General features: G+C 43.2%; 1 protein-coding gene across 3 annotated transcripts in view; it reads right to left on the reverse strand.

Moving 5' to 3' along the window:
• GALNT18 (polypeptide N-acetylgalactosaminyltransferase 18) overlaps positions 1-12639 on the reverse strand; it is a 459245-nt gene that overhangs the window by 119660 nt on the left and 326946 nt on the right. For all 3 annotated transcript variants that reach the window (XM_061610414.1, XM_061610415.1, XM_061610416.1), the window contains exon 6: positions 11653-11767. In XM_061610414.1, coding sequence (XP_061466398.1) covers positions 11653-11767 — 115 coding nt within the window. The remainder of the gene's footprint in view (positions 1-11652; positions 11768-12639) is intronic.

Here is a 12639-nt window from a genome sequence, read left to right on the forward strand (position 1 = left end):
TGGTTCACGAGTCAGTCTCACTACATTTACGGTACCTTGCAAAAGTAATCAGACCCCTGACCAATGCTCTCATACTACTGAATTACAAATGGTACGTTGTAATTTTGTTCTGTATGATATTTTATTTTGAAACACTGAAACTCAAAATCAATTATTGTAAGGTGACATTGGTTTTATGTTGAGAAATGTTTGTAGGAAACAAAAAACTGAAACTTGTTGCTTGCATAAGTATTCAACCACCATGCTGTGGAAGCTGAAAGAAATTGCCCTATCGACAATTGTTGCCCAAGGACACAATTACCTTCCCATTGGCCTCCACCTGTGAACCATTAAAGTAGCTGTCACATTGTCAGGATAAAAATCCCACTGTTGAAGGATCATTGGTCAGGCTGTGGATCTGAAGGAAAATGAAGACCAAACAGCATCCTATAGAAGTGAGAGATAATGTAACACAAATGCATAGATTAGGAAAAAGGTACAAACTAATATCCAAGGGTTTGGATATCCCAGTGAGCACAGTTGGATCAACAATCAGGAAGTGGAAGCTGCATCACACCACCCAGGCATTGCCAAGAAAAGGCTGTCCCTCAAAACTTAGTGCTCAAACAAGAAGGAGATTTGTGAGAGAAGCCACAGAGAGGCCAACAATCACTTTGAAGGAACTACAGAGTTCAGTGGCTGGAAGTGGAGTAATGGTGCACCAGTCAACCATATCAAGAGCTCTCACTGGCCTGTATGGGAGAGTGGCAAGAAAGAAGCCATTACTCAAAAAGAACCATCTGAAAGCATGTCTGGAATTTCCCAGAAAGCATGAGAATGCCCCAGCTGCGATGTGGGAAAAGGTTTTCTGGTCAGATGAGACCAAGATAGAGCTTTTGGGCAAAACCCAAAGAGCTATATGTGGCACAAACCTAATACTGCTCAAGACACACTGTCCCTACAGTGAAGTATGGTGGTGGCAGCATCATGCTGTAGAGATGCTTCACATCAGCAGGGACTGGGCATCTTGTTAAAATTGAAGGAAGAATGGATGGAGCAAAAGACAGGGAAATACTGCAAGAGAACCTGCTTCAATCCACTAAAAAACTGAAGCTTGGGAGACAATGCACTTTTCAAGCAGAAGGCCAAAGCAACACTGGAGTGGCTCAAAAACAAAAAGGTGAATGTACTCCAGTGGCCCAGTCAAAGTCCTGATCTCAATCCCATTGAGAATCTGTGGCACTCTTTGAAAATTGCAGTCCACAAGTGACGTCCAACCAATCTGAACAACCTGGAGTGAATCTGCCAAGAAGAATGGGCCAAAATCCCTCCGACACTGTGTGCAAAGCTGGTACATACCTACCTGAAAAGACTTAAAGCTGTTATTGCAGTGAAAGGTGGCTCTACCAAACATTAATGTGTGGGGGTTGAATACTTACGCAAGCAACATGTTTCATTTTTTCATGTTTCTTACAAACATTTCCCAACATAAAACCAATAATTTATAAAACCAATTATTTACAATAATTGATATTGAGTTTCAGTGTTTCAAAATAAAATATCATAGAGAATGAAATTACAATGTACCATTTGTAATTCAGTAATATGAGAGCATTGGTCAGGGGTCTGATTATTTTTGCAAGGCACTGTATTTCTTTAACAGGCAAAATGCTGTAGGTGAAACTTTCCCCACTTCATCAGCAGGGTGCCAGGGCACCAGCCTTCCCTGCGCCCACAGTGCCATAGAGGCAGTACAGGGCTAAGAAGTGCACCCGTGCATCCCACTTACCTCTCCTGTCTGTGCATGCCTGCCATCAACCAAGATAGCAGCAGGGGCATAAGCCCCTTAGGGAAGCCCCTGCCACCATCTTGGTTGATGGCAGGCATGCACATGTAGAGTGCATTTCATTCACAGGGTTGGTAGAGGTAGGTGGGGCATGCATGAGGGCTTATTGAAGCCCACAGTGACTATATTGGGATGTGTGTGCCTGGGAGCTCCCTCTCTACGATCCATGGCAAGGTTGGGAGCCGATACTACCAAAAATTGTGGAACAGGATACTATCTTCCCACCGTAAGGAGGGTCCCTCTGGGCCACAGGGGCCCTCAGCCAGGACCCAAACTGGCTGCCCTCTGGCGCCGACCCTGTTCATCAGCATGCTAGGGAAAAGCTTCCTTGCTCATTATTATGCAACTGTTAAAGACATCAAATACTGCTGGAGTCAAAACGGAGAAAACATTTTGTGAGACTGATCTGTGAAACATTTCTTGGCCTTACCTAGACAGAAATGTCTGTGGAGATGAGTCATAGTTCAGTAGTAAAGCATATATTTTGTATGCAAAAGGTTCCTCAGGTTCAACCTCTGAAATTCCTAGGTAGAACTAGGAAAGTCCCTTCTCTGAAACCTTGGAAAGCTGTTGCTAGTCAGCACAGACCAGTGGCGGAGAACCTGCGGGCCTCGAGATGTTGTTGGACTCCCATCAGACCTGGCCAGAGTTGCCAACAGTCAGGGATGATATGATGTGCAGTCTAACATCTGGAGGGCCACAACTTTCCCATTCCAGTTGTAGCAACACTGAGCAGATGGATCAGTGGCCAGGAAACTCCTCTTTATGTGTGAACAGGGTACTATGGTGAATGGCTGGCTTGTACATGGGTCAGACAAAGTCCTAGAGAAAGGTACCTCTTGCCTGCCAGCTATTCAAGAGTCCGAGGTGATTTGAAGTACAGTGCAGTAAGTAAAGAGAAGGTGAATGACAAGAGACTGTAACACTTCATGGCTGTAAGAAGAGGTTATCATTGGGAATTAGCATGCTGTGGGAATAAGGTATGAGGCATATGCCCAGGAAGGGGAAGTGTGAAAGGAGAAGGATTCCAATCCTTCCTTAATGGAAAAGGGATTGGTGACCAAGAACATTTTCCACCCCTCTATCAGTGAAGCTCAGGAACAAGGCAATAATTTACAGGTGATGGGGCTGTTTGTTTTTTGTTTAAGTATATGATTATACTTGCAATATACTTTCTTTCCATGAAATTCTACTTAGGGTCAGGGTGTGCTGCTTTTCTTTGACATACTGAAGCTTGCACACAACTCATATTATGATTATTTGCATTTTCTTGTAGCTATGTTTGCATGTTTAGAGGCCAACGATAACCTCATTTTCATAAAGTAGAAATAACAATAATCAAAGCTGTTTGCAATATGTGGTATAATTATGCAATCATAAATAATATATTTGATGCATACATCACGCATTAATTATTGTTCATAAATGCTCCAAGCTATTGATGCCATAAGTCTGCAGAATGTTTTGTAAAGACAAATATCATTTGGGCAGCATGGAAAAATTATAGCACAGGAGGCTGGTTTCAGCACTGCAACTGTGAATTGCTTCTATATGCTGCCACACAGTACAACAACAATAGAAATTTAGAGCAACTGAAATGGCATTTCAACAGTTCAATGGAAGAAAAATATATCTAGCAACACGGTGGAGAAAGGTAATTTTGCTTAATGACAATTAGATGATCCTCCCCATTCAAAAACCTGATGCTCCACCTTCTCCCTGCAAGCGATGAAGGAATAAGATTGCAGCTTCCCACACTGCCCAGCCACTAGGTAGCCCTGTTTCCTTCTGATCACCTTGTACAGCAATGACCGGCTGTCAGTTTTTAGCAGAGTGTACACATGTAAAATCCACTGTGCATCAGCCCAAATTACAAAGCTAATTCTCAGATTTTGGGGGAAGGGTGATTAATCTCATAATTTGGGCTCATGAGCACTGGATTTTAAGTACATATGTCCTATTCAGAAACTACATCCATGAACTAAATCCACAGTTGTTTATTTATTTATTAGATTCATATCCTGCCCTTTCTCCCAGTAGCCAGGGCACCTTGTGAGGCAGATTCATGCCGTTCCCCATCACATGAAGGGAGGGTGTTCATCTTCAGCTAAAGAATTTCTGCTGTCCTGCAACATTAGACCTTTCTCCACCCTGATCTTAAAACAGGTGCTTCCATATCTCCACTTCTGAAGTTAGTGTCACATATTTTGTGAAACCGCACAATCACAGAAGCTCTGTTATTGGAAACATTTATAAAGCAGCACAGCAAATGTCCATAGGGGCATTTGGTGAGGCTGTTCCTTAATTGATGACAATGCCTTTGAGATCATGAAGCTGCATTGGCCAAGTGAGCCAGCATCTAGAGCTGAGGTTTGTCGGTGTTCGGTCTGAATGCTCATAAAGCTTGATCCTTGTTTAAGCACTCAGCTTTGTCACCTGCTTCCTCATACTGGAGGGGGTTTGCTGTGGTCTATAGGAGCTCCATCTTCCTCTGCAGGCACCCTGTCCATGTGACTACTGGTCTGCAGTGTTTGCACCTTGTGTTGGGTCAGCGGCACAGACTGGGGATTCTGTTGGTGTACCGCCCACCCCGCTGCCCAACAGACTCCCTAGTTGAGCTGACGGAGGTGGTCTAGGGTGTACTGTTGAGATCCCCCAGACTGTTGGTTCTGGGGGATGTCAACATCCATGCCGAGGCCACCTTATCCGGGGCAGCTCAGGATTTCATGGTCTCCATGACAACCATGGGACTGTCCCAACATGCCATTGGCCCAACACATGTAGCAGGGCATACTCTAGATTTGGTTTTTGCAACTGGACATGGAGTTGGTGATCTGAATGTGGGGGGCCTTACATCAGTCCCTCTGTCATGGACAGATCACTGCTTGCTGAAGTTTAGACTTACAGCAGCTTTTCCCCTCTGCAAGGGTGGGGGACCTATTAAGTTGGTCCACCCCCAGAGACTAATGGATCCGGATGGTTTCCAAAGGGCTTTGGGGAGTTTTCCGGCTGATAGGGTTGGCGCTCCTGTCAAAAACCTGGTTGAACTGTGGAATACAGAAATGACCCAGGCGGTTGACATGATTGCTCCTGAGCGCCCTCTCCTGTGTAGAGCTTGTACGGCTCCATGGTTTACCCCAGAGCTGAGAGCGATGAAACAATATAGCAGACAGCTTAAGTGCAGATGGAGGTGAACTCCTAGTGGATGCAATTATACACTGGTAAGTTGTATTTAGGGGCAGTGAGGGCAGCAAAAAAACAATATTTTGCTGCCACTATCAAATCAGAGCTCTTCAGAATTGTCCGGGGGCTATTACACTCTGGCCCCAGGGACATGGTAGAACCATCTGAGGCCCGCTGTAATGAATTTGCTAGGCACTTCCAGGATAAAATCTTCAGCATCCGTCAGGACTTAGACTCCAGTGTTATAGCAGGTGAATCAAGTGAGGTATCCAGAGCACAGCCTTGTCCCAATTTCTTGGATGAGTTTCAGTTGGTGCAGCTTGAGGACGTTGACAAGGTGCTTGGACAGGTTCGTGCAACCACTTCTGTGCTGGATCCTTGCCCTTCTTGGCTAATAAAAGCTAGCCGGGATGGAACAGCCGGCTGGGCCAGGGAAGTGATTAATGCCTCTCTGTAAGAGGGGGTGGTCTCTGGCGGCCTGAAAGAGGCAGTAGTGAGACCACTCCTGAAGAGACCCTCCCTGGACCCAGAAAATTTTAATAACTATAGGCCGGTAGCAAATGTTCCATTCCTGGGCAAGGTCCTGGAACGAGTGGTTGCAGGCCAGCTCCAGACACTCTTGGATGAGACCGATTATCTGGATCCATTTCAGTCAGGGTTCAGGCCTGGTTTTGGCACGGAAACAGCCTTGGTCACCCTGTATGATGACCTTTGTCGGGAGAGAGACAGGGGGAGTGTGACTCTGTTGATTCTCCTTGATCTCTCAGCGGCTTTCAATACCATCGACCATGGTATCCTTCTGGGGAGAGTAGCTGAGGTGGGAGTGGGAGGTACTGCATTGCGGTGGTTCCACTCCTACTTGGCAGGTCTCCTCCAGAAGGTGGTGTTCGGGGAACATTACTCGGCACCCTGGACTCTCCAGTATGGAGTTCAGCAGGGGTCAGTTCTGTCCCCCATGCTGTCCAACATCTACATGAAACTGTTGGGTGCAGTCATCCGGAGCTTTGGAGTGCGTTGCCATCAGTATGCTGATGACACGCAGCTCTATTTCTCCTTTTCATCTTCTTCAGGTGAGGCTGTCAATGTGCTGAACCGGTGCCTGGCTGCGACAATGGACTGGATGAGGGCTAATAAACTGAGGCTCAATCCAGACAAGACTGAGATGCTGCTAGTGGGTGGTTCTTCTGACCAGATAGTGGATGTCCAACCTGTTCTGGATGGGTTTGCACTCCCCCTGAAGGAGCAGGTTCATAGCTTGGGGGTTCTCCTAGAACCATCTCTGTCACTTGAGGCTCAGGTAGCCTCGGTGGCACGGAGTGCCTTCTACCAACTTCGGTTGGTGGCCCAACTACGTCCCTATCTGGACAGGGATAACCTGGCTTCAGTTGTCCATGCTCTGGTAACCTCCAAATTAGATTACTACAATGCACTCTCCGTGGGGCTGCCTTTGAAGACGGTTCGGAAACTGCAGCTTGTGCAAAATGCAGCGGCCAGATTGGTAACAGGGACCAGATGGTCCGAACATATAAAACCAATTCTGGCCTGCTTGCATTGGCTGCCTGTATGTTTCCGAGCTCAATTCAAGGTGCTGGTTTTGACCTATAAAGCCTTACATGGCTTGGGACCACAATACCTGATGGAACGCCTCTCCCGATACGAACCCACCCGTACACTACGGTCAAGATCAAAGGCCCTCCTCCGGATGCCTACTCCAAGGGAAGCTTGGAGGGTGGCAACAAGGGAGAGGGCCTTCTCAGTGGTGGCCCCCAAATTATGGAATGTTGCCTATGACGAGGTGCACCTGACGCCAACACTGCTATCTTTTCAGCTGCAGGTCAAGTCTTTCCTCTTCTCCCAGGCATTTTAGCATGTGTTTTAAATTGTTTTTATATTGGTTTTAAATTTTAAAATTGTGTTTTAAATTGTATATTTGTTTTAATGTCTTTGATTGCTGTAAACCGCCCAGAGAGCTTCGGCTATGGGGTGGTATACAAGTGCAATAAACAAACAAACAAACAAACAAACAAACAAAGGCTTTTAAAAGACAAGAAAAATAAGGAGGAAAGAAACAGGAAGGAACTCTGATGGGATAGAAGAATGGGGCAGCTTCAGAAAGAGCCACATAAAATGAAGCCAGATCACTGAACCACAGGTTTCTCACCTGTGCTTTCGCCTTTAAAATAGCCTCCTGAGAAATTCAGGTTTCCTATGTTTGGCCCTGGCCTCTAATATAAATGCGTCTTGAATTATGGCTTATGTTGTGATCTTTTTGCACACAAATTGGAATATGAATAATATCTTTTGTTCATATGGAAAGAACTTTTCTAAGAAAAAAGAGAGCAATATACATCTGCATTATCTAGCACCTCTGATGTTATGCTTCTTTTTAAGAGTCACATTATAAAACTTCATTAATCCTGGTATTTAAATTAGTTCTGACTTTGGGAATGTTGGTGGCACCAAACTAAATTTTCTTCCCATTGCAGCATTGAAATTTTGTCTTGATGCAGCTTGAAACTTTTGTTAGGATAGATGTTAGATATGCTACACCATTGCACTGTGGTGTTTTAAAGATGAAATATGTAGGTCAGGTCGGGCTTCTCTGGAGAGAGCAGAGTTGGGAAATGAAAGTAATATTGGGCCTTATTTAAGTGATCCACCATACCCCAAAGTTTCAATTACACAAAGGCTTGTGCTTTTCTCTAGCCCTGTCCATCAACATGATCTTTGGCAGTTAACTTCAGCATAGGATAAGCTGAGCTGACTGGCAAGCATATTACTTGAGAGCTTTGGGGCCATATTCTGTCATGCAAATTATTAGGAAATTCTCACAGGCAGCCTTGATCAAACTCCTTGCCAGGGTAAAGAAACTGGAAGTCACTCAGCTCAAAATCAAAGTTTTTTCAAGCACAATGCACAAGTTCAAGTGGAGAAACCAGCTTATAGGGGTGGTCTCCTGACTCCTAACCCTCTCCTAGCAGCTACAGAGGATGGTCCCATCTCTCATTTGTCATGTAACTCCATGAAGAACTTGCTCCTTCTTCTGCTGGGAGGAAGGGTGGGATATTAAATAAATAAATAATAATAATAATAATCTTCATCTTTGACAAGTTACATGACAGAGACGAAAAAGGAGAATGTGGAATGAAAGCATCTGTAGTTCATTTTGCAGCCTCAATATTGTTTTTGAATTTTTTGTTTTACCACTTATTTATAAATATTTATCTTTGCCTTTACAATAGACTCTGTGATCCAAGCAAAGGATACATTCAGTTGTCCACAGGCTGATCTGTACTTGTGTTCAAACTATGTTTTGGATAATGCTGAGTTGAGCATTTTAAAAATTTCTTTTTCAACCATTTGTTGGGTGGATAGGGGAAAAATTATCCCTCCTGAAAAATACCATACCGGGGCCAGGGGAAGGGGGAAGAACAACATAAATTTAAAACAGCAAGATAAGCCCTGCTGGATCAGACAAAAAGCCCAGCTAGTCCAGCATTCTCTTCACACAGTGTCCTACCAGATGCCTATGAAAAGCCGGTAAGTAGGACATCAGTGCAACAGAACTCTCCCCACTTGTGATCCTCATTAACTGGTATTTTCAGGAGAAGGTGCTGCCTCTTAACTTATTTAGCATTAAGAGGTAAATGAGGCTTTTCCTTTTCTGGTGGTAGTTGCTATCATCATTATCATCCCTATATCACTGTTAGTGGCAAAAGTTTCTCTTTGCAGCTTCCCACAAGCCACACTTCCTGGAATGTACTGCGAGTGACAAGATATCATGTCACACTGTGCGATTCCCAAGGCATTTTGGGAAGTGCATGACTGCTGTATGGGGGGATAACAAACCCGAAAAACCTGATTCTGCCTATGCAAACCCATGTTTAAAGGACTGTGCATCTGCCTCTTGTGTAGGATGCATCATGTCCTTCTGGATTGCAGCGACAGGAAGTTTTGTGTTGATGACCTAAAAAGCCACAGAAGGCAAACATCAGCTTTGTGCTGTTAAGCTACACATGGCATAGTTTATTTTGAAAAATAACTCATCCAGCTCCGTTCCTTAGTATACTTTCACTTCTAAAAATCAGCTGGTACTCTAAAAAACCCTAACAGTATTACATTTTTGGAAGGTGTTAGAGAGACTGAAATGAGATACATAAATCACATAGCAGTTGTTGCTAATAAACTAATGGCATTGAGTGGAATGAAAATTGTATGATTATACGGACTCGGTATTCTATAAATATGTTCAGCCTAAGCTGGAAAGGAAGAGCACATCTGTCTCATGTTTTATCTGCTTCTAAAGTGGTTCAACTGTGTTTAAACAAACAGATGTGTCTTGGAGATGCTGTTGTTGCTACCTACAAAACCTTAATTAAAAGAGAGTGATGAATCTCCTTCAAGGTTCATTTGTTCAGCAAAACTTTAAAATGTTTAAACAGCTTTACACTTGGATTTTATAGTACTTTTTATGCTCAGAGTTATGTATAACCTTTATCTTGTTTATCTTTTCCATAGGATTCAGGGGTAGACAGTTTTTATTCCAGATTTACAGAGAGAAATGGAGGCTGATGTGTAGTGGATTGCCAAATCCAAAATAGTTTCTCCTCAGGTAAGTAAGGGCTTGAATCCAGGTCTCCAAAGACCAATTTGTCAGTAATCCTCTACAGACATTGTTTTTCTTTAATAAAATAGTAGTAAATTAAATCTTTCTGGAACAATAAATCATTACACAGTTTGAGGGTTTGGGGAAGAAAAACATAATCTTCAAATTAAAATTGTTAATATGCTGGGCAATTTCAAACAAAGCATATCTATTGGAGATGTGAAGAATAAGATACAGTATGTAAGAACAATGATTTTAAAAGGGATGCTCACAGTCAAGTGGAAGCCACAGTTCCCCTTCTTGTGAGATACTCCTGTTAAAGAAAGGGGGAGTGTAGTTCTTGCCAGTTCCTCATTCTCCTTGCACTCCCTAGAAATCTGCTAGGGAGGGGAGGGTGATCCTTCAGAACAGTGTGGGATGTGGTGTTCACAGTTGCACAGGGAAGGGAGAAATGGCAAAAAAAACCCTCCCCATGTTCTTCTAGGAGAAGCTTCAGCTAAATGTCAGTCTCTTCTGCTAATGAAAAGAGATCTCGTGCACCCATGCACAATCAGGATGTAGGGCAAGGATCCTGTTATCAGGCAGCTCTCCTGCTGGGCAATGTTCTAGTTCCAGCCTGAGTGCTGGGGCCTACTTAAAGGGATTTAGCCTGATTCGTGGGCCCACCACAGTGTGAACCATTCCCATAGACCTATCAAGCAACCTAGGAGTTTGGTGGCCCAGCAGCCCCCCAAGCACCTCAAGATCCCTTATGGGGATCCCTCCTACAGAAAGTGGTGTGCCCATCCCTACTTAACCCAACTATGGATCATGCCCAGTGCCTTTTCGCTCTGGAAGCAAGTTGTGATAATAAATGTTATTCATGTCTAACCCCTCCTCCCTACTGCTATGAGGTACAGAAAAGGAAATGAGCAAGCCCCAATTGTGCCTGTGGGTAATATTCCTTTCTAGCCCCATTTGCCAGTGGCTGACTTTCATCCACAGCAATGTACAATATAGCAACTCCAAAGTGGCAACAAAGCAAATCAAGGAGGAAACAAGGGAGAATGGTTAGAGAAGTCACAGACCAGACTGATGGAGACCCAGGCCCGGGTCCCATGTATAGCCCAGGAGCAGACCAGTGTGGAGAGGCTCTGCTGGCTTGGCCCCAGAAAGCTAACCAGAGCTCCTGATTGGCCAGCTGGGCAGACTCACCCAGATCCCAGGGCAACCAGGCAGTCCCTGACTGGGGCTCATGCTCCTTCCCCCACCTGCACAGGGGCACAAATCTGGGTCCCCTGGTAATGTAGGAAACATATTTCTATTCATGAAAGGCCAACCCTGGATCCAAACAACTACTTACAATAAATACATGGATAGTTGCCCTACCGGTATTATCAGAGGACAAGGCAATGATCCAACATGTCTTTAGACTGATATAAAGGAATAAAAAAGGCTGATGGGAAAATGCAAAACATCTTCATTAAAATGATGCAATCATGGACTGGAGGAGGAATTATTCAGAGAGCTTTTGAACAGAAACCAAAAGTACAGATTAACCAGTTTCTTCTGACGTTCTGAAACAGCATCAAAGTTGCAAATATTTATCTTCTGTTTTATAGCATGATGCAAATAAAAGGGGCTATTGATTGATAATCTTATTAACTTAAAACATTTTTTCATAAAATAAAGCTATCAGTGTTTGTACCCTGCTGAGGGAAAGTTATTTATTGATAAATTAAGAAGTAATATTGGGTTTACTACATAAATTAGATCTCAGCCAAGCTTTAAGATAGCAGTTTTTGATGAACAGTAAACCTGTGCAGGAAGCTGTTGTCTCATCTCTTTGATTATTAATTAATTTACCCTGAGCTTGCATGTGCAAAATATGTAAAGAATCAACTCAGCAATATATTATTTGCATCCAATATCTGATTTTTGAGACTGAGAATGTAATCTTTTTGTGCATTTCTAATACTCACTCCATTATCTGTGACATCCTCCTCATCTAAAACCTGGGCCAACTAAAAGAGCACACTGATTTCTGACCATTCCTTACCCTGATCCCAAGTTCCACATTTTCACCTCCATAGACCTCCATGCCTTCATCTAGTAGACCAATTTCTTGGAAATACTCTCTGTCTACTATGAAGCACCCAATCAATGCAGGGCTCCTAGACAGGAAAAACAAAACAATACAAACAGCAGCACACATGAAAACATTGGAATTTAGTCAGTAGAATGAATTTCAAGTATGCATAATTCAAGGTAAGTTCTCTATCCATAAATTCTGTGTAGCTTATTCAGGCTCATCTTCGGCAATGAAATAAATTAACAAGAATTATATAAAAATTGGCTTTTTTGAGCAACTTATTTCCACACCAAAACTAACATAAGCTATGAACAGCTCATTCATCTCTAGTAGTGGTGGGAATTTAGGAATTTGGTAGTATTAAGATTTTTTTAATTCTGATACCACTACTGAAGAACAAATTAAGGTATCAAGTTTAGACCCCCACACAAATAACAAATAAATACCTTGATTATATTGCTACCCTGCTCATCTTTCAAAAACCTCAAAGTCGTTTACATAGACCTCCTAGGAAGGCTCTTATGGAGATAATGACCAGGTTAAGACCTTTGTAACTAACAAAGGTTTGATTAGTCCAATTAAGATTATATTTCTGGAGATATCAATGTATGGATGGAAGCAAGCAGAATTGTACTCATTGGCCTCACCCTATGAACAGCTTTTGGTAAATGCATCAATAGGACAGGGAGGGCTAGCAGCCATGATCCCATTCCACACTTTGTTATTCCAACATATGTCATCTACATGATGGGCTCTAATGTCACCACAGTTACAGCAATTTTTTAAACCAAAGCATGATGATTCCATGGCTTATTGGACTCAACAATAAGTTCACTGTAATGACTCCAGATATTGCTATGTAATGTATATGCGTGGGTAATGCTCAAGAACACACAGGCATTGCATCTTTTGGCATCTAGTCTGGCTGGTTTTGAATGGCATTTGAGCAGTTGA

The sequence above is a fragment of the Rhineura floridana genome, chromosome 2 (genome assembly GCF_030035675.1).
Source record: "Rhineura floridana isolate rRhiFlo1 chromosome 2, rRhiFlo1.hap2, whole genome shotgun sequence".
Classification (NCBI taxonomy): domain Eukaryota; kingdom Metazoa; phylum Chordata; class Lepidosauria; order Squamata; family Rhineuridae; genus Rhineura; species Rhineura floridana.